General features: G+C 43.6%; 1 protein-coding gene across 4 annotated transcripts in view; it reads left to right on the forward strand.

Annotated features, from left to right (window-relative positions):
• The first annotated feature begins 3139 nt into the window (after positions 1-3139).
• Positions 3140-26790, forward strand: part of MST1R (macrophage stimulating 1 receptor) — a 51301-nt gene continuing 27650 nt past the window's right edge. For 3 of the 4 annotated variants that reach the window (XR_014508516.1, XM_083429338.1, XM_083429340.1), the window contains exons 1-3: positions 3140-3806; positions 7348-8665; positions 26058-26246. Coding sequence is in view for 3 of the 4 variants with exons in the window: in XM_083429338.1 (XP_083285464.1) it covers positions 7457-8665; positions 26058-26246 (1398 nt within the window). In the remaining variant the exon portion in view is untranslated. Of the gene's footprint in view, positions 3807-6851; positions 6948-7347; positions 8666-26057; positions 26247-26790 lie in introns of those variants that run through there. The other variant, XM_083429339.1, reaches the window with a different exon arrangement.

Consider the following 26790-nt stretch of genomic DNA (forward strand, 5'->3'; position numbering starts at 1 on the left):
GTGGATGATCGCACATCCCCAGTATTAAATTACTCTTGGGGACCCACAACTATCCTGTGGGGGAATCTGCCCCTTTGGGGATTTCTAGCTTGCTGAACTAAATCTCCTGTTTGCATTGCTTGTTCTGTCCTTCGAGGGAGGGCACAGCAACTACTATGCTACCCCACTAAAGAGAGATTCCCAGAAAATATTTCACAAGGGCATTTAAAATGCCTGGAGAAAAGCCGGAAGGAGCCCTACAAAGAAACTGGAAATAATAGTATGAATGCCAGAGATGGATGATATAATCATGGTTTTGATTTTGCAACTTTAATTCAGCGCAAGCAATTCCTGTGTAGAAAGGAGCTCTTGATGCCTTTTGTAAAATAGTTGTCAGCTTTAACAACCCTTACATTGCCTTATTTAAATCTTCTCAACACAAATCACATTTTAATAACCTTTGTTAAGAAAAATGTAGGGCAAGATTGTGAAACTCTTTGCAGATCAGTTGATAACTAAAACGTTTATCTTTTGGGATACAGTTACTGTTATGGTAAGATGATGGGAATTAGTGTCTGCCGCGTGTGGGAGAAAGCAATCCCAGATCTGTAAGGTTTCTTTATTTATTTAGAGCATGTCTACCTTGCAGCCTTTCAGTCCTCACCACAAAAACCTTTCAGTGCAGCTTATGTGGAATAAAGGAAGACAGCCCCTTCCTGTGGGCTTACAAAAATACACAACACTAAAGGAAGAAGGAAAGCAAACTCAGGCACTGATTCTTAAATAGCGGTTCTTATAAGTACTAGGAATGGAAAGAGTTCAGAAATGGGTTGGGGGCAGAGGAACCTAGTGGAGCTGGTCTTCCAGCAAAGCCAATGGAACGGGGCCTGCTCCCATCTCGCCCACAGAGGCAGCCAGCTGTCTATTGGAATGGCTGCTGTCACATGACGTTTGTGGGAGATGTAAATAATTCATTTGCAAACGCACAATAGAGATAATAAAAATATATACTGTATGTGGAAAGGCAACAGGGGTAAAGAAGCCAAGAAGGAAATGGAATCAGAAATAATCAGGAAAACAGAGAAATAAAGATTGATAAGATGCAATTTGATTTATGGGTCATAAGATGTAGCCATGTTGCATTAATACTAGTTATGGTATTTAAAAATCTACTACCATATAGGAAACGAAAATTGCTAAAAATAATGGTTTGAGATGTCTGGGTGACCCCCCCCCCCTTGATAGTTCTCTCTTCTTTCATGAAATATGTTAGATTTTTAGAACCCAGTACCTCGGGTTACAGATGCTTTAGGTTACAGACGCTTCAGGTTACAGACTCCGCTAACCCAGAAATAGTACCTTGGGTTAAGAACTTTGCTTCAGGATGAGAACAGAAATTGCGCGGTGGCAGCAGTAGGCCCCATTAGCTAAAGTGGTACCTCAGGTTAAGAACAGTTTCAGGTTAAGAACGAACCTCCAGAATGAACTCAGTTCTTAACCCGAGGTACCACTGTAAATAAAAAGTGTTCCCGCAAGCCATCTTAAAGTTAGAACTGTTTCCTTCTGATCGCTGAAAGCAACTCTGCTCCCTCCGCACAAAGATGGTAGGTTGTAGAGGGACCCCTCTCATGATTTCAAAACACAGAATAATCCTCCCCTCGTACTTGTACCCTCTCCCCCCATGCTGCTGCTGTTGCTGAATCTAGCATTATGTAGTCCACCAGGCCATTGAGGGCATGTGTGCTTGTGAGCATACAGACGCATGTCAACCTGCCAGGTGTGTTTCTCTTGTGAACATTACAGTAATACGATATTCACCTGGAGATATTACTTGCTGCACAGAGAGAGTGCAACTCTCTGGCTCTGCCTTGTCTGTGGCAGACGGGTGGGAGGAAGTGTGCAAGGGAGGGAATAACACTGACCGACTTTAGGATCCATGTGTGAGTCTTTACCTTACCCATATTACACAGTAGCAGCCCACCTACCCGTCCATTCTGTATTTACCACTGCATATTTCAAGAACAAGAACCGCTTTGCCTTCTGTTGGGCAGCATGAGACAGCTGCCCGAGGCAGCTGATTTGGGGTGTAGTAAAAGCGCATCACCTTGCCAACAAAGGTCCGTATAGTAAAAGCTATGGTTTTCCCAGTAGTGATGTATGGAAGTGAGAGCTGGACCATAAAGAAGGCTGATCGCCGAAGAATCAATGCTTTTGAATTATGGTGCTGGAGGAGACTCTTGAGAGTCCCATGGACTGCAAGAAGATCAAACGCATCCATTCTTAAGGAAATCAGCCCTGAGTGCTGACTGGAAGGACAGATCGTGAAGCTGAGGCTCCAATACTTTGGCCACCTCATGAGAAGAGAAGACTCCCAGGAAAAGACCCTGATGTTGGGAAAGATGGAGGGCACAAGGAGAAGGGGACGACAGAGGACGAGATGGTTAGACAGTGTTCTCGAAGCTACAAACATGAATCTGACCAAACTGCGGGCGGCAGTGGAAGACAGGAGTGCCTGGCATGCTCTGGTCCATGGGGTCACGAAGAGTCGGACACGACTGAACGACTAAACAACAACAAAAGCGCAGCGAATTGTTCCTTATTTATATTACTGCCTTTTCTTCCTCTCAGCCAGAGGCTGCTTGTAAAGTTTTCAGGAGCCAAATAGCTAAGTTGGCCTTGAGTAACTACTATGCTTCTTGACCGGGGATGGGGAGGGGGAAGGGGGAGACATTTGCAGCAAAATGTTTTAGGAGTATCCCCTTTCTCCCACACCTGTGAGAAAACTGATGGGAGAAGGCGATTTTGAGCTGCAAGGCGGCAGGAGTGGAAAGTATTAATCAGGATGTATACACATTGAAACACCCTCAAAAATGAATCCTAGTTCACCCCTCAGAGCTATAATTCCCAGCACCCTTAAGTAATCGTCAGAGGGCGTGTGCTGCGTACTCTCCCGGGCAGCTTCCAGTTACGACATACTGTAGCCCTTCCCCAGGATCCTCTGAGTTAATTTTTTTAAAAGCAATAAATTTCATGCAACTCCTCGTAACCATCCACCCACATACTCCGCATGCCAGACAAGTGCCGATGCCGCTGTATTATTTCGTAATGTCTGAAATCAAAACGAGCCTACAAACAGAAGAAAGGCTACTGTGGAAAACATTAAAAGTAACAACTTTATTACAGCATAATAAAAAGTTTAAAGTCTTTAAGAGTTCTCTCACTCTTTTTCTTTTTGCTACTCCAAACCCAACACAACACGAAACTAAACCCAAGGGATACACGCCGCGGAACGGAGGCAATCACGGCTTCCGGTCAGGCACCGCGGTGATTACAGACACGCGTCTTTCCCTTGCAGACGTTAGAAAGGTACTCTGCGCGAGCCGCAGCCGGCCAAAGTCCTCAGCCCGCAGCGGAAATCGCGGGGTGAGAGCCGGGACGGGTTGCGCCCTGTTCCGCCGAGAATTGGCCCCGAAGAAGTAGCCACAGTCGCCAGCGCCGGCTATCAGGACCTGTCGCCCTGTCTCTCTTGCCAGACTTCTGAGCGCGCCAACCCGGGCTGCGCCTCCCTCCCTGGGAAGTCATTTGTCCTACAAGGGCGTCCGCTCCGCTCCACTCCTCGACGACGGCGCTGGGACGCGACCCAAAGGCGGGAACGGGCTGCTGCGGAAGCGGCCCGGCAGAAGGAGGAGGCGGAGGCGGGCTGAGTGCCGCCCTCGGCGCGCTGTCCCCGCCCGGTCCCGTCCCGTCCTCCGCCTGGGAGCCTCCCCGGCCAGGTGTGTAGTCGGCGCCGAGTTCAGAGAGTCCGAGACGGCTGCGGCTGCGGCGGGGTGAGTCCTTGGCCACGGGGAAGTCGCGCTGTATGGGGTCGGGAAGGAGCTGAGAGGGGCTAGGTGGGCGGTGCTGCCGGCCTTACCTTTCGCCTAGGCTTGCCCCTACTCGGTTTCTTTTCCAGTCCACGAGCGGGATCTGAATCAGGATCTGGGCGCATGGAAGGGGCGAAACTTCTCGCTGTCCCGCCGCGCCTGCCCCGAGGGGGATTTGGGCTGGGCGCTCGCCCGCCCTCCGGGGGGAGAGGGCTTTTCCCGCCTGGGTCACCTGTTGCCCAGGGCGCTTGGGAGAAGGAGAATTCGAGCGAGGGCAATGCCGCCAGCCTCGCTTTCGCTTCTGCTCCGGAGTTGGCCTCAGCTCGCAGCAGGGCACACTAGTAGACACCCATTGCCCACAACTATTACACGGCTTTTCTTTTCTTTTAATGCACCCTTGTATATGCACGCCCACGAAAAATGCAGTGTGCGAAAACAACAAGGAGGTTCGTTTGGCATCCTCACTTGCTACGCTTTAGCCAGCAAGCAAGAAGCTATTAAAATAGTCGATGACTGTACCTCCTTCCTGATATTCTCTTGATAGATGGGTGTGTCAAGGGCACTTGCTTTTTTCTGATTTACTCCTGATAGTGTTTTGCTGTGCTTTTGGAGCTGTACTTATTATTATTTTTAATGCTGCGTGTGTGTATATATATATAATTGATATTTATTCAAGCTGCTTTAAGATTGAAGGGTGAGGCAAAAATGTTTCATCCCGAAACAGTGCTTGTTGGTGTGTGTTATGCAGGTAGGGTTGCCAGGGACTTTGGCCTTGCTGGGGCTTCCCAGTGAGTGTACACTCCTGGTGCCAAGTGTGGTTTTGCTGTTGTGTAATGTTTGAAGTCATAACCCCCTTAAACCCCTCCATCTTTTCAGTTGTGCACTAGGGAAATAAACTTACTGGGTTATTCATGTTATTGCACTTGTTTGGGAGTAAACTCAGTTGAACTTCATGGCATTCCTGAATAAGCATGCATAGGATCAGAGTTAATGGATGGAGATATTTCTACAGGACAGTAGGCACTTAAAATAAAGTATCTGGGTGTTTCATTATTATGTGTTAGCCACACCCAAGAATGCACCTTTGCACTGTGTGCGCATTTCTTCCCGTATATGTAGGATTGTGTGTGCTGCACCCAGTGATAATGAGATTTGATTATCCAGATCACTTAATGTTTGCTTCATTTGTTAATTCAAAGAAAGAGCGCCATTGTTTTTTATTCTTTGGGGATTTCAGGAATATCGAAAGCTGCATTATAGAAAATCAGACCGTTGGTCTATCTAGCTCAGTACTGCCTACACTGACTGGCAGCAGTTCAGCCAGGGATTATTACCAGGCCCACCTGGTAATGCTGGAGATTGAACCAGGGATGTGAATGAAAGCAGATACCCTACCACTGAGAAACGAAAAGATATCACATAAATTCAAAGGCATAGCTGGGGGGGGGGGCTGGGGGCATTGGGCGCCACACTGCAGGGGGCGGCACTTACCATGGGGCCTGCAGCGCGACCGAGCCATGCATCTCTCCTGGAAGTGATGCGGTGGCTCGGGCGCCTGCAGGCTCTGCACTGCCCAAAACGGCAGCTTGGGGCTTGCACCCGCTCTCCCTCAGCTACCCTACAACTGAGGGGGAGGCAGCGGTGAGGCTCCAGGCAATGCGCCCAGCCCCAACTTGCCCCGCCCAATGTAAAACTGACTGTAAATATTAAATATTATGCTGCTGCATAAATTAAAAGTGGCAAGAGGTCACTCAAAACATACCATATTTTTCCATGTATAAGACGCCCCCATGTATTTTTGGGGACTCCAAATTAAGAAAACACCCCTCAGCACTACTTGTGTATAAGACAAGCCCCAATTTTAAACCTAATTTTTTGGTAAAAAACAAAAAAACCTAGTCTTATACATGGAAAAATACAGTGTATATATATAAATTTATGCAATCTGGTATGATTTTATTTCCTTTTCAAACTCTGAGGCCTTTGGCAGGGGCGTTGTCCCAGCATCCAGTATAGAATGGTGGGGGTAACCTTCTTTCTTGATTCCAGAAATAGAAAGGTTTATATGGCAGACATTATTAGAAATGAAATAAGGCTCATGAAGAAGTCAGTCCCAAATTGCCAAAAGCATCTGGCAGTTTTATCATCCAGATTATGTAAAAATCAGAAATAAAAGGAAAGGGAATTATTATATTGGTTCAATTACTGAAAAATGTAGCAAAAATAACTGCCTTGTCAAACTTTAATTAATAATAGATGTACCAGTCATCTGTTGTTATGTTTTACTTTTTGTGTTCTATTGTTTGTATTATCATATTAAATTCAATTAAAATGATTAATATGAATAATTTTAATTCAATTTTTAACATTACTAAAACCTTTTTAAAATAAACCCACTGTGCAATAAACCCATTGATAGTCAGTGTAAAACTGCCTGTAAATATTAACTGATGTAGACCAATTACATATATAGGAAATAATACTTACGAAGTTATTATTACATACTCCACCTGCTTTTTGGTATAATTTTTACTGAGAAAAGAAAGGATTTTTTTTTTTTTAATCCATGAGATTTTCACACCCTAGATCCTTTACTGTCTGGTGAAAACATCAGATCAAAAGCAACAACAATTAGGACACAGATGTGACGATGGGCACCAGCTAAAAGTTGTTGAGCTTTCTTGGCAAAATCACAATTTATTTGCCAAAAATGGCACTGCCGACATGGGTTGCCATACATCCGGATTTTCACGAACATTGTATGGCTGGATTTCCACGGACAGTATAGCCTCTGTAGAAGATTCCTTTAGACAAGGAGATCCAACTCCCTTTTATTGTGCGACCCACAAAAACTTATGCTGTAAGAAGGGAACTTCTGTTTCAACTTTTAAACACCTGCTGAAAACTTTTCTGTTCCACCAGGCCTGTCCTGGCAGTTAAGAATACCTCTTCCCACAATTGTTAATTGATTTCTGCTTTTAACTGGTTTTTACAATATGCTTTTATGCAGGGCTTTTTTTTCAGCCAGAACTTGCCAGAACCCAGTTCTGGCACCTCTCAGGTGGGCACCATTGTCATTATAAGAGAACAAGGGAGGTGTTCATGGTGAGTTCTGGCACCTCTTTTTCTAGAAAAATAGCACTGGTTTTATGTATTTTATTTATTTTTGTTGTAAACCTGTAGAATGCCCTTCCATCAGATGTCAAACAGATAAACAACTATTCAACTCTCTGAAGGCAGCTCTGTATCAGGAAGTTTTTAATTGTGTGATGTTTTGCTGTGTTTTTATTATGTTGGAAGCTTCCCAGAATATGAATATTTGTATAAATAAAATATAAAAAGATAAGGAATCTGTTCATCTTTTAGGTGCCATTTTTTAGCTGCAGCAGACTTAACACAGCTTCTGAATATCTTCCTCTTCTATCAGATGCTCCGTAACACTTAAATGCAAGCTTGTTTTCTTTTTTCTTCAATGTCAGTCATTCATATTTTCTCTCCTTTTCAGCTGCAATGCGATGGTAGACTATTCTGGATGGATTTCAGCTCCACACAGAACTGAAAAGCTGAGGTAGTCTCTGAGGTCTGGGACTCTGCATTACTGTTACCTCCCTAGTATGGGTGTATCATTGTTATTTTGCCTCACATTGGGGTTATTGCCCACAATAATCATTGGGAAGGCATGGCAATGCCCACCTCGATGGTCTGACTCAACCAGAGATTTCACAGTGAAGTACAGCTTCCCTACATTCGATGCTGGGAGTTCCATTCAGAACATTGTCACTTCTGAGTACGATGATGTGATCTTTGTTGCAGTTCGGAACAATATATTCATGTTGAACTCAAAGATGGAAATTCTGTCTACAATAGTGACTGGTCCCTGGGGTAACGCCGCGTGTGAGATCTGTGCCAAGTGCCCCGTGAAAGGGCCAATGAACCCCGAAGATACAGATAACATAGTTCTGGTGTTGGATCCTCAAGAATTTTGGCTTTATAGTTGTGGGACTTCCCATCATGGAGTCTGCTTCCAGCATGAGATTAAAAAAATTGGCAATGTTGTGTCAGTCGACACCAAATGCCTGTTCTCTGCTAAATTTAACAGGCCTTCAGAGTGTCCAGACTGTGTGGCCAGTCCTTTAGGCACTAAAGTTGTAGTTTCTGATATGACAAACACGGTATACTTTTACGTTGCATCTACCATTAACAGAAACATTGCGGAGACATATAGCCCCAAATCCGTGTCTATACGGAGACTCAAGAGTAACGCGGAAGGGTTTGACCATCCTTTCCACTCCTTAACGGTGCTACCTGTGTTTCAAGACACATACCCAATTAACTATGTGTATTCCTTTGAATACGGGGATTTTGTATATTTCTTAACAGTCCAAAAAGAAAACCCTGAGTCCAGCGTGTACCACACTAGGATCGTACGGCTCAGTACCGAAGAAACAGAAGTGCGCACGTACCGTGAACTGAACTTGGACTGCCGCTTTAACACCAAGCGGAAGAGGAGTCTTGGGGCAACCCCCAGGGATGTCGTTTTTAATGTTTTGCAAGCAGCTCATGCTACGCAGCCTGGCTCGAAACTGGCTCCTGAGATCACTGTCAGTGATGCTGACAGAGAACTGGTCCTCTTTGGGGTGTTTGCTGAAAGCCTGCCAGGCAGCAAAGTGCCCCGGAATTACTCAGCAGTTTGCGCTTTCCCCGTGAACAAGATAAATGAGGCTATCGATGAAGGGATGAAGGAGTGCTGCAATGTGAATGTCCACAACAGTGTGCCTCGAGGACTGAAGTTTTATCAGGGTTTGGAGTACTGTCCACATGATGTGAGTTCCCAGCAATCATTTCCAGTCTTCTTACATGAAATTATTGTATGTGATATCAGAGGTGATTCTTAGGCCTGGTTGGAGGAAATTATCGGTAGTCACTTATATACAGTATTTTTTACAGGCTTTAAAAAAAATATTCAAAACAGTTCTTTGAGATAAGTTGCACTAAGACCCATTTTAAAGACAGGAAATTAAGAAACTGTGAAGCAAGGTTACATGAGCAGTGTATATTTACGTCAGAACAGACAGAAACAAGTGGTAGACAGGTTGCCTGGGTGTTAGTAGGGGAGCCCAGTGCTTTGGGACTCCACCTTCTGGGGCGGTTTGGGACTCTGCAGGCTGCCAGCAAGGTACACCCCCTGCCCATCAAGTGTAGGGAACCAAAAAACAACAACCACCCACCTGGGGGAAGGGCAAGGTTAGTGAAACAAAGCACAGGCCAGAGGAGAGTTTCTGCACTGAATTTTAGAGAAAAAAGAGACCTAGATTCCTTCCTTCCTTCCTTTTTCTATTAACCTTTCCATTAGTTCCCACTTGTTCCCATTGTCTGCCTTTTCCGCAAAGCAGGATCATTCCTTGTATCTACAACCTGAGTATTTGGTTTTGCTACCTTTATCAGAAATGCCGTAGCTGTCCAAGGGCGGAATCTGGTGGGGGTGGAATGGAGCTGGCCAGCTGTAAACATGGCAGATGTGGGCTTTTAACCTGAGTGAAAAATCCCAGCACTGTAGCTACCAGACCATACTTGTTAACTGAGGTGAACTGACATTACACAAAACCAAAAGAGACCTCTGCTGTGTCCTCTCTTTCTTTTTTTTTGAAAAAACATTTCTTCAGACCTTGATACTAGTACAGTATTGCTTTTCATGAAACATGAGAGTTCTGTCAAACTTTTGGAAACTTTATTTATTTATTTATTTATTTATTTATTTATTTATTTATTGCATTTCCAGGCAGTTAGTAAAGTGGTAAAAAATACAATACAAATACAGTCAAACATCGGTTGTCGAATGTAATCTCTTCCGGAAGCCCGTTCAGCTTCCGAAATGTTCAACAACTGAGGCGTGGCTTCTGATTAGTTGCAGGAGCTTCCTGCACACACGTGAAAGCTGCGCTGGATGTTCGGCTTTCGAGAAACATTTGAAAACTGGAGAATTTACTTCTGGGTTTTTTGCGTTTGGGAGCTGAAACATTCCAAAACGGAGGCGTTTGGGAGCCAAGGTTTGACTGTAAAACAAAACCATAATTTAAAAATGTGAAAACATAACAGACTGCAAACATTAATCTTACATATCCTCACAGTTAATAATTTCAGGGTTGCTAGGAACAGTATCTTTCAGCCAACAAATATTTCTTCTTCATCAACATGTTGGAAAACTTACCCAATTCCATGATATCATTCTGTTGTACATTCCCCACCCAGGCTAATGACCTCCGACAATATGTTGGGTGAAGGAGAAAACACACAGTTTGGTGATATTATGGTACTGAAAGGGTTTCTGCACATACAGGATGGCTGTCTAACCTTTGGTCCTCCAGATGTTGCTGGACTACAGCTCCCATAATCCCTGACCACTGGTCATGGCAGCCAGGGCTGATGGAAGGTGGAGTCCAGCAACATCATCTTGAGGTCCACAGATTGGCCTACCCCTATGACCCCTACATTACAGGGAAGATGGAGAGAACCAGGCTCTGGGTTGCCATTTTTAGCAGCAGCTCCATGCTATGAACAAAGCATAGTTCCTTTCTCATTCATCTTTGTATGGAAAAAGTGATCAAAATCCTGTATGCTTGGTTTGTGGATGCCAGTGCAAATCCCCTAAAGATCCAGGATAATGTTGTTTTTTTTAACCTTTAATAATAACCTTACTTAATTTGCTGATTTTTCATTATACTCAAAAGCAAGGTACAATAGTAGTAGTAATTATTATTATTATTACTATTTATTATTTATACCTTGCCCATCTGGCTTAGTTTCTCCAGCTACTCTGGGCAGTTCCCAACAGAATATTAAAAATAAAATCAAACATTAAAAACTTCCCTAAACTTCCCTAAATAATAATAATAATAATAATAATTGGGCACTAATCCATGAAAGTGTGTGCCACAATAAATCTGTTATTCTGTAAGATTCCACAAGGCTCTTTGTTGTTTTAGGTTCAACAGACTAGCATGGTTACGCATCTGGAAGTTGTTAGATATATTGATAACTCTGCTGGGAATTCTTCATAGGTTTGTTTCCAGACCAGCATTTTAATCTTTATAGTCCAAGATTCTCTAGAACTTACCCATTGATTAAAAGTATTGCTGATCTTCATTTATTTCTCAGAATGGCCACAATACGTTCAAATACTGGGAAAAGAAGATACTTTGAATAAAGGAGGGTGGGGTGCAACTAGAATAACAAGCATTATGTTTCGAGCCAATGTGGTTTCTGGAATTGCATGTTTTAAGGCTTCTGGCATGCTGGGGATTTTTTTTAAGTTTTAAAACAGAATCAGTCAAAGCATACTTATCTTCCATCTTTGAGTTCCCTCCCCACGCCAACACACGTGCTCTCCCAAATCCATTTCACATTCTGTGCCTCTGACTTTCTTTGGGTTTTTTTTTTTAATCTACCTATTTCATTAATATTGAAGCTGTGAAGCAGTCTCCATCTCAGTCTACGTTCATCAGCTTCACTACCATCATTTAGCACATGCAGCTGTTTCATGGCTGCTTGCTGCAACATGTACTTCCGCTTCTTTGAAAGGGAGTGGGGAGGCTTTTGTGTTGGTGGGTGTTTACGGAGTCTCCCATGGCGATGATGTTATTGCATCACTTTCGTTAAAGCTGGAATATAATAAGATAAAACGATTAGTCCAACGAGTTTACGCCGGATGGGGGCAAAACCAGAATTCAGTTGCGGTGGCTGAAATCCAAGTGCACACCCTTTCTGAAGCGTAGGCAGTCGGAAAATCAAGTATTTCTCCTTTGCAATCTTTTTCGTAATCTCCCTGCTGGGATGGGTTGGGAATGTGCATTTGGTTTGGGCTCTTACGATTGAACAGAGGTGGGAAAGGGTAATTTAAGAAGCACCACTGCCCTTAGGCCAACGTTGGCGTTCCTCAGTGCTGCAGCATGCATGCCACAGTTTGCTTTGGTACCTGATATCCCAGGCATGCTTGAAACACGGAAGAAATACATAGCAGCTCCAATGTGTGCGAAATTTGGTCCATGTGTTCCTTATGGTCCCATTTCTTTACTCAAGGGAGCAGTCTGCTTGTGCAGGCAGCGTAGGGTATAAGAATGTAAGAAGAGACTTGCTGGATCAGGTCAGAGTCCCACATAATGTTGCCTTTGGTTCTCAAAGTGGCCAACGAGATGCCTATGGAAAGCATGCCAGCTGAAGTGCAACCGTGCTCCCCACAGGTGGAATTCCCAGCAAGTAGTACTGCCTCCTTTAGCATTGAAAACAGAGCACAACCATGGTAGCTGTTTTAAAGCCATTGAAGCTGGTGGCCATTGCTGCTTCCCCAGGGGACCAAATTCCATTACAGTGGTACCTCGGGTTACAGACGCTTCGAGTTACAGATGCTTCAGGTTACAGACTCCGCTAACCCAGAAATAGTACCTCAGGTTAAGAACTTTGCTTCAGGATGAGAACAGAAATCGTGCGGCGGCAGCAGGAGGCCCCATTAGCTAAAGTGGTACCTCAGGTTGAAAACAGTTTCAGGTTAAGAACGGACCTCCAGAATGAATTAAGTTCTTAACCCAAGGTACCACTGTATTTAATTAAGTTGCAGACAAAGAAGTTATTTCTTTGGTCTGCCCTGAACCCTCCAACATTCAGTGTAACTGGACGTCCCCCAAGTTACAGTATTGTGTGAGAGGAAGAAAAACTTCTCCTTGCTCACTTTCTCCACACCATACATAATTTTATTTATTTATTATTACATTTATATCCTGCCTTTTCTCCAAGGAGTTTGTTATAAGAAAAAAACAACTGCTCCCTGTCCCTTATGGGGTACCCAAGAGCCCGTATAGAGTCCTTATGTAGGTTCTCTATCAGTAGGAGAAAATAGCAGAGGCCAACCAGAGAATATTGAGAAGCAAAGCAGCTAGTAAGCCTGATTTTTATTAACTGTTGCAACAGGGTGCTTCACAACCACACGCAGGAGGGACCCTGAACAATGGCGCACAAGCCCTTATATTGACATTTGAAATTGCCCACCCTGGAGCCCAGGACCACCCCCCAATACATCATGCATAAATCACAGAAGGGTTGGTCTACAACAGATTCCTGTCTGGCAGGAAACCTGTTGATGGGTTTACCTGGCTGTTAATGAGTTTACCTGGGCAGCCTGGCTATTTTGTGATGATAAATACTTAATTCCTGAGTCCAGATCACAGGCTCGCCCTATTCATAGCTTAAATGTGCCCTTAGGGCAGAATTTGTGAGCAAATGGGGAGATTTTTCCCATTTCTTCCCTCCTTGTAGAGAAACATTTGAGGTCAATTTGGGAGAGACAAAATGGTTTCAGGACTTTTTTTCCTGTACCGTTTCAGACATACGGTTTATATATTTATGTATATGTTTGCTTGGTATATGTATTTTATATCTTAGACCTTATAATTCTCATAACATGTTCAAGCTGGCATAAATGGTTCTTCCCTTTCCCATTACATTACGGGAGGTAGGTTAGGCTGAATGGAAGTGGGCACCCAATGAGCTTCATGACTGAATGGGGACATGAACCCTGGTCTCCCTAGTCCCAGACCAACACTAAATATTATACTGTACTGGTTTCAATTTATTTTATGCATTAAATTTGTATATCACCCTTCATTCGTAAATCTCAAGGTGGTTTCTGTATGATACAACAGGAGGGAAAATAAGCTGTTCATTGCAACCAGGACTGAAGTGTAAAATTCCAAATATTTAAACCAAATATTTAAACCAGTTAGTTTTAGGCCAGAGGGGAATGGCTATTAATTTTATTTATAGAAGCCAATTGGAAGGTATGCAAAAAGTCTCAGCCAGCCATTTGCAGCTGCTTGGTTTTCTCGACTTAGTTACTGGGGAATGCACTTCAAACGTTCAGCATTTCTCCCCCTTTCGGGAGCCAAATCATATTCCTCTCATGTTCCTTATCTCTGTTAGGATGTAGCTGCTAATAGTCCCATTATTACATCTTGTATTCCCAGGTGGCACTGACATAGAGCTGATTCAAACACTGAGAAAAGGCACATCGCACAGTTCTCCTGGGACAATGCTTCTTAAAAGTACATTATCGCTTGGTGTATTCGAGGACTGGAAATGTTGTTTTCCAGCCATTGAGCAAGGATTTTGAAGCTGAGTCTTGATTTTGTGCCCTTTAATCTGTGGGTGCAAGATGTTTAGTTACAGTGTACACCAATATTGACACAAGACAGAGGTAAAAGTAAGAATTGGAAAGAGGTGTGTGAGCAGATGAAAGAGTAAAGACATTTTCAATATGTGGGCAGTGGAGAGGCAAGACAGAGCAAAACTAAGGTTAAAGCAAAAATCAGATCATATAGAAAGAGGGATGGGAAAGAGAATGCAAGCAAGCTTATTTGTTAGCATTGGGTATAATCTAATATACAGGTTTGCCTGGGAGCAAGCCCCATATGCTCCCTATTCATCAAAAGTGTCATAATTATTTCCCATCTTTCCCCTCCTGCTTGATGTACGGTTTACGTTGTGGCTAGCCCCATTCTCAGACTGACATGTCTCGGTTCTTCCAGTAGCCACTATGATAAACATGGCCAGAAGTGGTAGCTTGGTCTGTTTATCAAATATTTCCTAACACTTTAATAAACAAAAGCCATGGACTTATGTAACATTTCTAAGTGGGATCTGGGCTAGCTGAGACCTGATGGCTGCACACCCCTTCCTATATATTTGCCCACGCAAACAAAAACATTGGCAGGATGAATAGATAAATGTCACTGGCTCTGCAATTCTGTGATTAAAGTCTATGGATTATTATGCAATAAAGCTTAGTCACCCCCTTTTCTCGATCCTCCTGCATCCTTACATAGATGTCTGACTGAAGCACAGATTTCTTCAAAAAGAGGAACGGGGAGTAGGCGATAGTGAAATCCCCATGCAATGTAACCAGAAAACAAGGCCAACGACTCTTGAGGCCTGCTTCTCATGACATAGTAAGCAAAACTATGGCTTACTGGGACTGTTGTGAAAGTGTGGGCTCCCAGAGAAGAGCTTAAAGCTACTTTGCTTTTCCCTGGTCCTTTTTGCTCCTGTGCCATGCTGAGCTAAGCTAGGATTTAGATTAGTGTGTTGTCCAAAGGTGGGCTCAGCTTTCTTCTCACCACCCATGAGCTGCAGCCAAGAACAAGTATTCATGTGGAATCCAGGTAAACTATAACTTGGCTTACCAAGTCATGCAGACTTAGCAGCCAACGTGCATTTTCACAAGTTGGGTCCCCAGCCCCCAACACACAGCAAAATGTTTCTCATATGTGACACAAGAGTCACATATGAGACTCCTTTTCTTTAGGCTACACTATTGTTGTGGAGATACTGCATTTGTCCAGCATGCAAACTGTAGCTGGTGAAAATGCAGTTCGTCCCTAAAGTATGCATCTACAGCTATTAGGACTGTTGCATGTAATAGAGTTCCATGAATGTCATAGGCATGTGATCACAACTGCTTATTCACTTCATTAATGGTTTTGAGAGATGACAGGGACCATGCAGGGAAGTGCTGTTGTTATACTTGTCTTATTTGATGCTCATGCCCCCCAAACCAAGCCTGGAATCTTGGGCAGCAGAAAGAAACCAGGAAGGAGGCTTTGCTTTAAGGCATTTAGGCAGCCGTTCCAGCTAAGTTGCAAATCTTGCCTTTGAGCAGCTCTTGTACCGTGAAGATGCTATAATGCAATATCATCCTAGAAGACTGAAGTATTGGAATGGATGTTGGTGGACAGCATTCTGTATTTCACATTTCAACCCTAGCATAACCATTGCACATCTTAGCCTAGACCCTCCAAGAGTCTCTATTTTCCAGGGACGTCCCTGATTTAGAGAAGCCGTCCCAGTTTCTGATGTGATCCCAGAATGTCCCACTTTTCCTTAGGATGTCCCTATTTTCATTGGAGAAATGTTGGAGGGTATGGAGTTATCCGACCCCTGAGCCATCTTGTCTGAAGGCAATCCTGTATAGGGAAGTTGGGGGGGAGGGGGAGTTTAGTGTTTTTATATATGTTGGAAGGTGCCCAGAGTGCCTCGGGCAACCCAGTAAGATGTGTAGGGCATAAATAGTAAAACTATCATTATGGAATGGGATGTCCCTATTTTCACTGAATAAATGTTGGAGGGTATGTTAGCCCTCCAAGGCCCAGGGCAAGTGTACCCAACTGCCCACCCCCTCAGCATGGATCTGCATATTTGGGTCCCAGGGTTTGTGGGTGCAAAATTATCCATAACTCCTTGAGTGAGTAAGTGTCAGGGATTACTAAATAATTGGAATTACTAAATGCTGGGAGCCTTCCCCTGGGTGCCAGACAATTTAACAGTGTAAGAATACAAGTTGAGCTTGTTTTTCCGGACTAGGGCATCGCCTGGCAGATAGGCTATTAAGACAGAGTTGGTAGGGGGGACGTTTTCAGGGTTACAATGGGAGACAATGTAGGAAAAATTGTGGGTTTTTGCAAGAGGCTTGACAAGTGGGGGAGAAGCGGAGCCGGGAGAACTCCTGACAGGCTGGTTGAGACAAGCTGGGGCACAATTTTCTCCCTATGGGCTCATCCACACTTCCACTTGTCCCGTGCCTAGAAAGCACGGATCCGAGTGGTTTTTCATTTCCCAGGGAAAACCTACTCTTCAATGCTAAATTGGATCAGACAGCAATCCAGAGAAAACTCAAAGTGTTCTTTGTTCCGATTGAGGGCTAAAGAGCAGTTTTTCCCCAGGGGAAAGCAGTGAGACAAGAGGAAGTGTAGTTAAGCCCATGTCTGCTGTAGATGGCAAAGAGGGCCACCCACAATATTTTGATGTTGTTTTTAATTTCAGTTCGTATTGATAAATTTTAGTGTTATATATTAGCGCTGTGTTTTGTTCCTGCTTCCCTGGTGTTTTTCCTAGCAGGAGATTAGATTTGCAATTGTGGGAACTGTACTATTCACATGTTTTGCAGTGCCCATTGTGCCACAGACAAATAAAATCGTTCACAGCCTTAAAAAAACCACCCACCTGTTCCATCAAATAAGATGCAGAACACTAAAAAATAAGGGATTTTTTTTTCATGCTTAGTAACACACCATGTGGTGCTATACTTTCATTTTTAAGAGTGTGGCACTTCTTTGTTGACAAAGGTGACTTCAGGCTGTAATATCAGTCTAGGTTTTTGGACTTCCTGAAACTGAAACAATTCTGGCATCATAAGGGTACTGTGAGCTGTGACCTTTAGGCTAGAAAGTGAGTGAAGTTTACCTGAAAGCTTAGTGGTTAGAAATGTACCGTAATTTCAACCCTTTGCAGAATACAAAGGGCACGTGATTATCAAAGTCCTTTCCAGCTTAGCTGCTGTTTTCCTTGAGCTTATTACCTGGAAGTTATAGATACGCAAAGGAACTCAAACAAATAAACTCACCTATGCTTCCTTTGTGTCTGGTACATTCGGCACCTGTTTTTGCAAGCTGCTCAAATCAGCTATTGTATTCTCTGCATCTGTGTTATAACATCTGTGTTATAATATCCTGCAGTTATGCAGTGTTGTGTTTCCTCTGCTGTTGTAGCCCAACCTTTACCAACTGGGTGCCGTCCAACGGCTTTGGGTTGCAACACCCATCGGCCAAGCCAGCACAGGAGATCCCTCATCTATATACTGTAATGATACCATGAGTTGACAAGGCTAATTCCTGGCATTGGGTCTCAGTCCTACTGAGCCCTGATTCACTCCCACCCTAGGTGTAACTGGGAGGAAGAATGCCTTGTGTTGGGCAGATGAGGTATTAGAGATGCTGCAAAGAAATAAAGAATAACAGGTAGCTTTCCTGACTTTGAAAAGTGTTACTCACTTCATGATTGGGGTGAGGGTCCTCAAAGCATCAGCTGGTGCTCAAATGGCTATGTTGAATGCTTTCTTTATGTAGAATCCTTTGAAGTGGCAATTTCAGTTGACAACATGATTTAGGAACATCAATCAAACCCCAAGCTCTGTTTGAGCCATGCTGAGAGATGCTCCAATCAGGCCCTACAGCTGTGTGTAAAGGGATCAGTGCAGTTCATTCACACAAAATGACCATGGAGATTCATATAATGCTTGGCTATCTCTGGGGCAAAAATGTTCCTGAATTATGAAGTCTCTTTCTGTAGGGATCAACACTGTGAAAATTCCTTTGGCATATCAGCTTTATCTTCACTCTATTCACTTTCAGAGGACAGAGAGCCCATCGCATAACAACATTAACAACAGCAGCATATTTTAGGGGAGGACATCTGTTTGTACCAGCTGTATAGGTGTGAATGCTCCATAAGTTCTACATGCTTCATATATATTCCTCTTAAAGATCGTCAGTAAAGAGTTGCACAGAGTTGAATCAGGCAGTGCATAGTAAAATAAATGTGGAATTTATGGAATCCTGGTTATCATGCCTGTGAAGATAACCAAAGGTGGATCTAGGGGAGCACGACCAGTTTGGTCATACTGGGCACAGAGATTCTGGGGCGCTGCAGCAGGAGTCACAACTATGAAGTCGAACGGAAGGCAAGAGGTAGAGGGGGCACCAGATTTTGGTGTCACAGAGGGCGCCACTGAAATTTGAAACGCCAAGATACCAAGTTGTGCAAAAGTTTTGTGGAAGACATTTTAGGCTGCAGCATTTCCCAGTTCTTGTTAGGTGGTTTGAACCTGTTGCTAATGCTCAGGAAATAAGATGAGAATGACAAAAGAAGTCTAGATTGTTCCAAACCTATTAAGAGCATGACTCAGCCCATAATTGCTCTTCCTGCCGCTTTCCTTGTACGGAAGAACCACACAATGGCACTTTTAGGTCAAAATAACTGTCCCACAGGCCCTCAGAGTGCTCAGCTCACTTCTCTGCAGATTCATTCTGTGTTTTAGACAGAGTGTGTGTGAGAGAGATTCATTGTTCATTTCCTGGCACACGTGTGAGCTTTGCACAACTTTCTATTTCATACATTACTGTGCGTATGCTCTCTTTCGTGGCCTTGAGGTTTGTTGCTCAAGTTAAAGCAGACCAAAACTAAGACTTGTCCCAACTATCTTAGTTTGCTGCCATGCACTACCCGTGTTGTCTCAGTGACAGCTGAAATCTGCCTGAATATCTCCCACAATGTAAATCCATGCTATAAGAAAAACATTAGCAAATGTCTTTAATAGCTCTGCTTTTCCCCCCCTTTCTGTTCTCTTAATACGTGGCTGGAAGTGCATGTTGGCGTCTGTCCAGCAAGCTAATGAAAACGTTGGCTTTCTCAGGACCCTGCTATGAGTCCCAGACCTGTGCTTGGGACATACGCCTGAGGTTTCTTCACCTACCCCACCCCTTCCCTAGCCACAGTCTTGCCAAACCAACTTTCCACTAACCATCACTGTTAGAACGGACAGACTGACTCAGGTTATGGTGAAATGGTGATGAAGATTTCCTCTTCACTGCCTTCCTCTCAGAAGGTGGGAAGGAAGCACGTGGAGAAGAGTGCAAGCTCATTTTTATTACTTCATTCATCTTCCTCTTGCAGTGCTAACTTGTTAAAGAACAGCAGTGATGGGAATTTTTGTCTTCACGGCACGTGGCAGCATAGTGGCGGGTCGTCTGATTTGGCAGCTGCGTGGCATCTTCAGCCCCAGCAGTCTTCAAGGAGGGGTGTGTCAAAGCACCATAGAACTACAGAAGCTTGACTCTGTATCAGTAGCAGCCTTGTGGTTGCTGTGCAGCACAGATAACATATATCTATGTAAAGTCAATACATGGAAGGGAAATTGGCTTCACAGTCCGCTGCCATGAACCCTTCCATACATTCACTGCAGAGAGTAGAAGTTTAAGCAGGGATTTCCATCACATTCCCATGACTGCTTGGCACATGCTCTTTAATGTCCTTTTATTAGAGAATGTTTTACTCCAAATCAACGCACAGCACATATAATTCCTGAGGAATTCAGGTGCATGTAGAAGAGGTTCTAGTGGGGAAACAGTAGGAAGTAGCCGAGAATAAGGCATGGAAGACCTTACTGGGATTGAGGAGTGGCAAGTCTGGTTAAAGGGAGATTTGGGGCAACACTAATCTTGCTTTGTGTGGGACTGGTGAGGCCAGTGGTCTTACACTGATGGCAGCTTCTAGCCATGGGTCTTTGGCCACCGGGGTGCTTCTCGGAGACTCAGGTCCTCTTGGAGTGGCCTCTGCAGTGGTTGGAAGTGTATCTGCCTTTTTCTAATGTGCAAGGTGTGTGAGAATGGCACACATAACAGTTCCTGGGTGTTTAAAGTACAAATAAAACAGTACATTTTAGCTAAGTAGAGGGGAATATGCAACAGGAAGATACAGCAAATAAATATTTTCTGGGCTTTGCATTGGTGGTTCCCAGAGAGATAATTTCCTACACAAAAAGAGAGGGGGGGTTGTTTGTTTTTTTAAGCATTATCAAACTGTCACTTAGAAATTTTGGCTCAGCACTAGCTTACTTGCACATCAGCTGCAAACTGTCATCAAAACTAACACCCGTGGCTAAGACCAGCTTTTAAAGAAAGCGTTCTTGGACTAGTTTTCATTTTTTGTAGCCACAAATTTTCTTTTGACTGTTTAAAATGTTATCTTATGGCTGCTTTTTGTTGTTAACATTTTAACATTGATTATTTTAATATTTTATGTTGTAAATCACCTTGAGAACATTTTGACAGAAAGGCAAGATGTAAGTGACTTAAAGAAACAAATAAATGGGAAGTTTTCACAGTGAAGGGGAGTAAACCATGGGATTCCCCCCGCCCCAAGATTTGTATTGGGATTGGTGCTGTTTAGATTGTTTATAGGTGTTGAGAATGAAAAATGAGACAGCCAAGTATTCCTGATCTATCAGGATGGTGAGATCTAAAGGAGACTGCAAAAGACCTGCAACCTGAGGACTAAGGGGACTTTCTCCTGACTCATGTTTGTTGCTTTTTCCACTCAGGAGAAGCAAGCACAAACCTGCACACTTTTTTAATATTTTTGAACTGATTAGAGGGAGAGAGAGATTTCTGGTCATACTTTGATTTGTAGGTCTCGCCCAGTCAGTTCTTACTCAGTGACTGATAGCAGGAGAAAATGGAAAAGTTTGCAAGGTGGGTGTGAAATGCATCAAGGAAATTCCCGCACAAAGACAGGTGAGGCCCTGAGTCAGCAGAGCATTGAAAAACTAATTAAGAGGCTACATGATCAACTGTAACTGGTTTAAGTGCTATAGCTTCCCCACAAGGGACCCTGGGAGCTGTAGTGGAGTGTGTGTTGATGTGGAATTACCCCTAGCTAAGAATGCTGATTACCTCTGAGAAACTCGTTCATCCATCCATCCATTCATTTAGCAGTTTTCACAAAGCACTTCATCCTATAATTATACCCCAAGGCTGCCTTGTTTCAGATTTAGGATTATTCACACAGTGTGGTGTGATTTTAAAATAGTTGCCTCACGGTGACTTAACCCTGATACTGTGAGGTCAATTGCTGGAGTAAGGAATATTTTAAGAATTTCCTCCTGAAATTACCAGTTCCATCACATGAATGTCTGTTGTGTAATTGTTTTTATGTGAACAATCCGCTGGGAGACATTTTGCCTTTTCTTTGGTTTTCCGCAAACCCAGCTGCATTTCAAGTGTAAAAACAAACAAATCCTGATGTGCAGGAAGAAAGCACCCTTTTATTTTCTCTCTCTCTCTCTGAACATTTATTACATATTGATATTTCCTGAAGATGAAGGATCTTTCTGTAAAATCAAGGGAAGCCAACAGGATTTTCTGGGCCTGGTACACTAGATGGGATGGGTGGGGGGCAGGTTGCGATTTCACTTTTTTTGTGAAACCTTCATTTCAAGGGAATTACCTTTGGGTAAAACATACAAAAGCCAGCCAGTTATGCTTTGTTCTGTGAAGGTAGCATACTTGGGGCATGAATGAAATAATGTAGACATGAGGAAAATGCTTAAACAAACATACCAGAGTATCGTCCTCTATGCCTGTTTAGGGAAGTTTTTAATGTTTTAGGTTTTATCACTTCACTTATTATTATTATTATTCCGTTGGGAGCCACCCAGAGTGGCTTATTATTGTTGTTGTTGTTGTTATCCAGCTTCCCCTCCTGCCCTTGGATAGCTCCCCATCCTGAGTCCCAAATGGGGGGTAGTCAACATCCCTTCCTCTGGTTGCTTGGCAACAGTGATTAAGCATCCTTCACAATGGTGTTGCCTGCAAGTGCCAAAGCATTAGAGTAGCCTCCGTGTTTTGTAACTTTCGTTAGACATGTCATAAAATCATGTCTAATTGGCTTACTTTTTTTTTTTTAAGGGAAAGCTAAGAGGGGGACCTGGTACATTTGCACCTCCTGTAGCCCCCCGTTGATGGCCTTGTGCCCATCTGCATATTGGGTCTTTAGCCCACTTCAGACATTACAGGAAACCATGTTTCCCTGTGGTGAGCCCTGGGCTCACATTATCTCTCTTCCCAAGAAGGAGATTGGAACCTTCTGCTTCTGATTTTAAACAAACTATGGTTCCTCATGATGTCCAAACTCAGGAGTTTATTAAAAACAGGGTGACTGAGAACAAGCCAGGATCTTGATTTGATTTCTGATTTTAGCTTGTTCAGAAACTATAGTTTAAAAACAGAAATGATTAAACTTTTGCAGACAGAAGTCCACAGCCACCCTTGACAAACACTGCAGGGTCTGTATCCCAGAAATGGGTGTGGCCAAAACTATGTGTGGCCACCCAGCACACACGCACTCACATGCACACGACACACACCACAAGCTTAACACAAGTCACCAGTGTGATGCAGCAGCAAAAAAACCCCCTCATGCTATTTTGGCTGCTTCAACAAAAGTCTTGTGTCCCAGCCAAGGGAAGTAGTAGTTTTGCTCTGTTCTGCCTTGGTCAGACCATGCCTGGAGTACTGTGTCCACTTGGCAGCCAAGATGATCAAGGGTCTGGAAACCAAGCCTTATGAATAACAGTCGAGGGAATTGGGTATGTTTAGCCTGGAAAAGAGGAGACTCAGAGGAGATATGATAGCCACCTTCAAATGTCTGAAGGGTTGTCACATGGAGGATGGAGCAAGCTTGTGTTTTCCTGCCCTGGAGGCCAGAACCCAAACCAGTGGGTTTAAGTTACACGAAAGGAGATTTCGACTAAACATCAGGAAAAACTTTATGACAGTAAGAGCTGCTTGACAGTGGAACAGACTCCCACAAGAGGTGATGGACTCTCCTACCTTGGTGGTTTTTAAGCAGATGTTGGACGACAGTCAGTCATGCATGAGCTAGTTGAAATTCCTGCGTTGCAGGAGGTTGGACTCAGGGGTCAGCAAACTTTCTCAGCAGGGGGTCAGTCCACTGTCCCTCAGACCTTGTGGGGGGCCAGACTATTTATTTTTTTTGGCGGGGGGAAATGAATGAATTCCTATGCCCCACAAATAACCCAGAGATGCATTTTAAGTAAAAGCACACATTCTACTCATGTAAAAACACACTGGTTCCCGGACCGTCTGTGGGCCAGATTAAGAAGGCGATTGGGCTGGATCCGGCCCTCGGGCCTTAGTTTGTCTACCCATGGACTAGACCCTTGAGATCACTTCCAACTCTACAATTCTATGGGTCTATGACCCATGAGAAACCTTTTCAGCTGAACTATGCAGATCAGCTGATGAGGGGGTTGAGTCTCCTCATCAGATAATTGAGTTAATGAGTGAGGATGAGCAATTTGCACCCCCATAATGGCATTGGGGTGCCAGGGAGTTGAAACTATGAAGCCATGATGGGAATAAACATTGCCCTATTCCCAAGACATCACATTGACTTTCTGAAGTGCCCAGGAGGCACTGCATCTCTGCCTTGTCCATTGCCATGATGGGAATGAAAATCATTCTGTCACCACCGGTGCTCTGCAGACTATTTTTTCCCTGCAGTAGCATCCCTGCCAACAAATTCAGGAAATGAGCTGGCAGGCCACCAGAGAAGACTTGATGCGCTGATTAGGCTTGCAGGACTGTGGTTTAAATAGGGCTGCCATATGTCCAGATTTTCCTGGACATTACCGGGATTTCAAAGGCAGAATTGATGTCTGGGGACAATTTCCAAAAGGCAGCACTTTGTCCTGGATCTTAGGCAAGTCAATCCTAGGTTTGAAAGAAGCCATAGTTCTCGGAGATTGGTTGTTATCGGTATCTGTGGTTTGCTCAAAACCATAAGTAGCTGCTTATTCGTGTAGCAGGAAACTATGGCTTCCTCTTAAATCTGAACTGGGCTTTGGTGGGGTGTTATTGCAAGTTTTATTTTCCCTCTTTTCTTTTTTTAAAAAAATCCTATGTGTGTGCTCCATTATTGTGAATTCAGTTAAGCCTAATCTCTTGTCTTTTTCTCTGAAGAATGACTGACGCTTTCCTCTTTCCTGTAGTTGTCATTTGGCTGCTTATATTGCCCTTTGCTTTGTGTCTCATTAATCTGATCTTGAAGAAACTCCAGATGTCTCTTCCATTTCATAAGAGTGCCTTGCATAATTTTTTGTGTCCTTAAGGCTTGCTTTGTTTACAGTAATTGGTCAATCTCTTCTGCAGCATCTGCTCTTGCTCCTTATAGCTCTGCAGGCTTTGACTGTGACTAAAGTGTACCGTCTAATCTGAAAACATTTGGTTGCTTGTGTGCTAGGAATGGCTGGTGTTAATCCAGGGCCAAGTGAGAAGACTCTCATTTCCTTGTGAGCTCAGCTTCATATATTGGAGGAGAATGTCTCTAGGGCACAATAAGTAGCAGGGTAGCATGTGCTGCTGCAATCAAGTAGGGGGAAGCAATGCACCAGGAATGTATTGTGTACGGCTGAATGTTGTGTCCTTAACTTTGGACTATTTGGTTAAAAATGCAGACTCTGATTGGTTCAGTTATATAGTGACACCTAACAGACACATGGCTTATGTTGCAGGACCATGGATGAAATATGGTATGGTAAGAGTACAGGCCGTTGGAACATTGGAGGACTGAGGAAAAGCTTCTAACACCTTTTCTCCCTTAGCACTTCCTGCCTCTGCCACCAGAGCCAGAAGCTGTGAGAGGCCCAGTGAGAAAGACCTGGCTGGCAGGGACCTCACATCCAGCTCATTTGACTGCCATTTATGGGCTGGGATTGGGGGGGAAACATACAAATACTGTACATTTTGTGATTATGCACATAACAACTCAATTTTTAATATATTAGAAGATACCTCAAAAAAATTCAGTTAGGTGTGTTAATCATCATCATCATCAACAACAACAATTTATTATTTATATGCTGCCCATCTGACTGGGTTGCTCCAGCCACTCTGGGCGGCTCCCAACAAGAAATAGTAAAAATACAATACAACATCACACACTAAAAAAATTCCCTGAACAGGGCTGCCTTCATATGTCTTTTAAAAATCACATAGCTGTTTATCTGTTTGACAAAATAGAAGTGGGTACAATAGGGGAAGAAAGCAGAATATATTTATTGCCAGGGTATTAAATAAAGAGGCAGCTGGACTTTCTGGCATGTAAACAAACCAGGATTTCTAGTCTCATAAGGCTCCAGCAGAGGGCAAGGGTGAACCTGGAGAAGCTGTTGTCTTACATTTCTTCGCTTTGGCAGGCTGATAGAGAGGGACTAGACTAGATAATTGGTATTTAACCTTCCTGTTCCGTGTCAGGGCCCAGCAAAGTCAGAAGCAAACAGCGTGATCCAGACCTTCCATGGGTCAGGTTCCGGAGCAGGCAGGCAGTGATCCAAAGGCCCAGAGACAGATGATGTGGTCTAAGGTGGGCTGTATGCCTGGTGTGTTTGTGTGTTTGTTTGAGGGTTTATGCCCTGCCCATCAATAAAACCCCCAAATTTCAGAGCTGGATGATGAGGCAAGTAGAGGCAAGGCAGGGGTTTACTTAGTACCTTCTGTCATTAAAAAGTTGTTCAGCCTTGAACAGTTGTATAGATTCAGCCAAGCCTTTATTGAAACTTCAAGTCACTTGTTATGATTGGCACGACAAAGCATTAGCTTCTGGCCATTATGGAGGTTGCACTGCTGTACAACAGAGGCCAGACTAGGAAGCTCCCTCTGGTGACCTGGTGGTGCGGGGATGCCAAAGTCCCCAGTTTGAGACTCCTAGCATGTTTCACTTAGCATCTGAAACAGCACCTGTTCTCTGTCATGCCAGGTAAATTTCTCAGCCCCACTGGTGAACACCAGCTGCTGGAAGAAGCCCACCTTCATCTCTACAAATTACTACAGGGTGGACCTCTTCAATGGACGTATGGCTGGAGTGCTGCTGACCTCCATCTTTGTAACTGTAATAGATGAGGTGACTGTGGCTCATCTAGGCACATCAGAAGGACGTGTTCTGCAGGTCAGTTAAGAGCTGCAGCTCTGCTTTTTATATCTATTAATATGCGTTTATAATATGGTGAGCCTCTGTGCTATCATCTGCCGCGAGTGTTTAAATATCTCTTTAAATACCATCATGTATTCAAATGGCTTCTTGTGGTACTTTTAAAGCTGTAAATCTGAAAGCCAATCCATTAACATTTAGGAAATATTACCATGTTTCCACTGTCAACTTAAGCTAATTTTATTTTATTCTCTTCTTATTCTTTCTACAAGAAACCCTTTCCCTAGTTCTAGCTCTTTGAGGGAGACATGCTCACAAAATTATAATTCCCAATGTTTCTCGTAGGAAGTGTCAACAGCTAAACTTCTCAAGGATTTATCATAATTGAAATTGCTGTTAGGAATTACTCTTGGGGTTGTTGGAGAGTCGACCTGCAGAGTATCAGGAATTCTGAACATGAATCCCGGGTGCCCAAATCTATTCATACATCTATTTCAGCATCTCATAGCACTTAGCAGTGTGCAGAGATGTTCATAAAAACGTGGAGTTACTGGGGCTTGTA

The sequence above is a fragment of the Podarcis tiliguerta genome (assembly GCF_965153285.1).
Source record: "Podarcis tiliguerta genome assembly, chromosome: 2".
Lineage (NCBI taxonomy): Eukaryota > Metazoa > Chordata > Lepidosauria > Squamata > Lacertidae > Podarcis > Podarcis tiliguerta.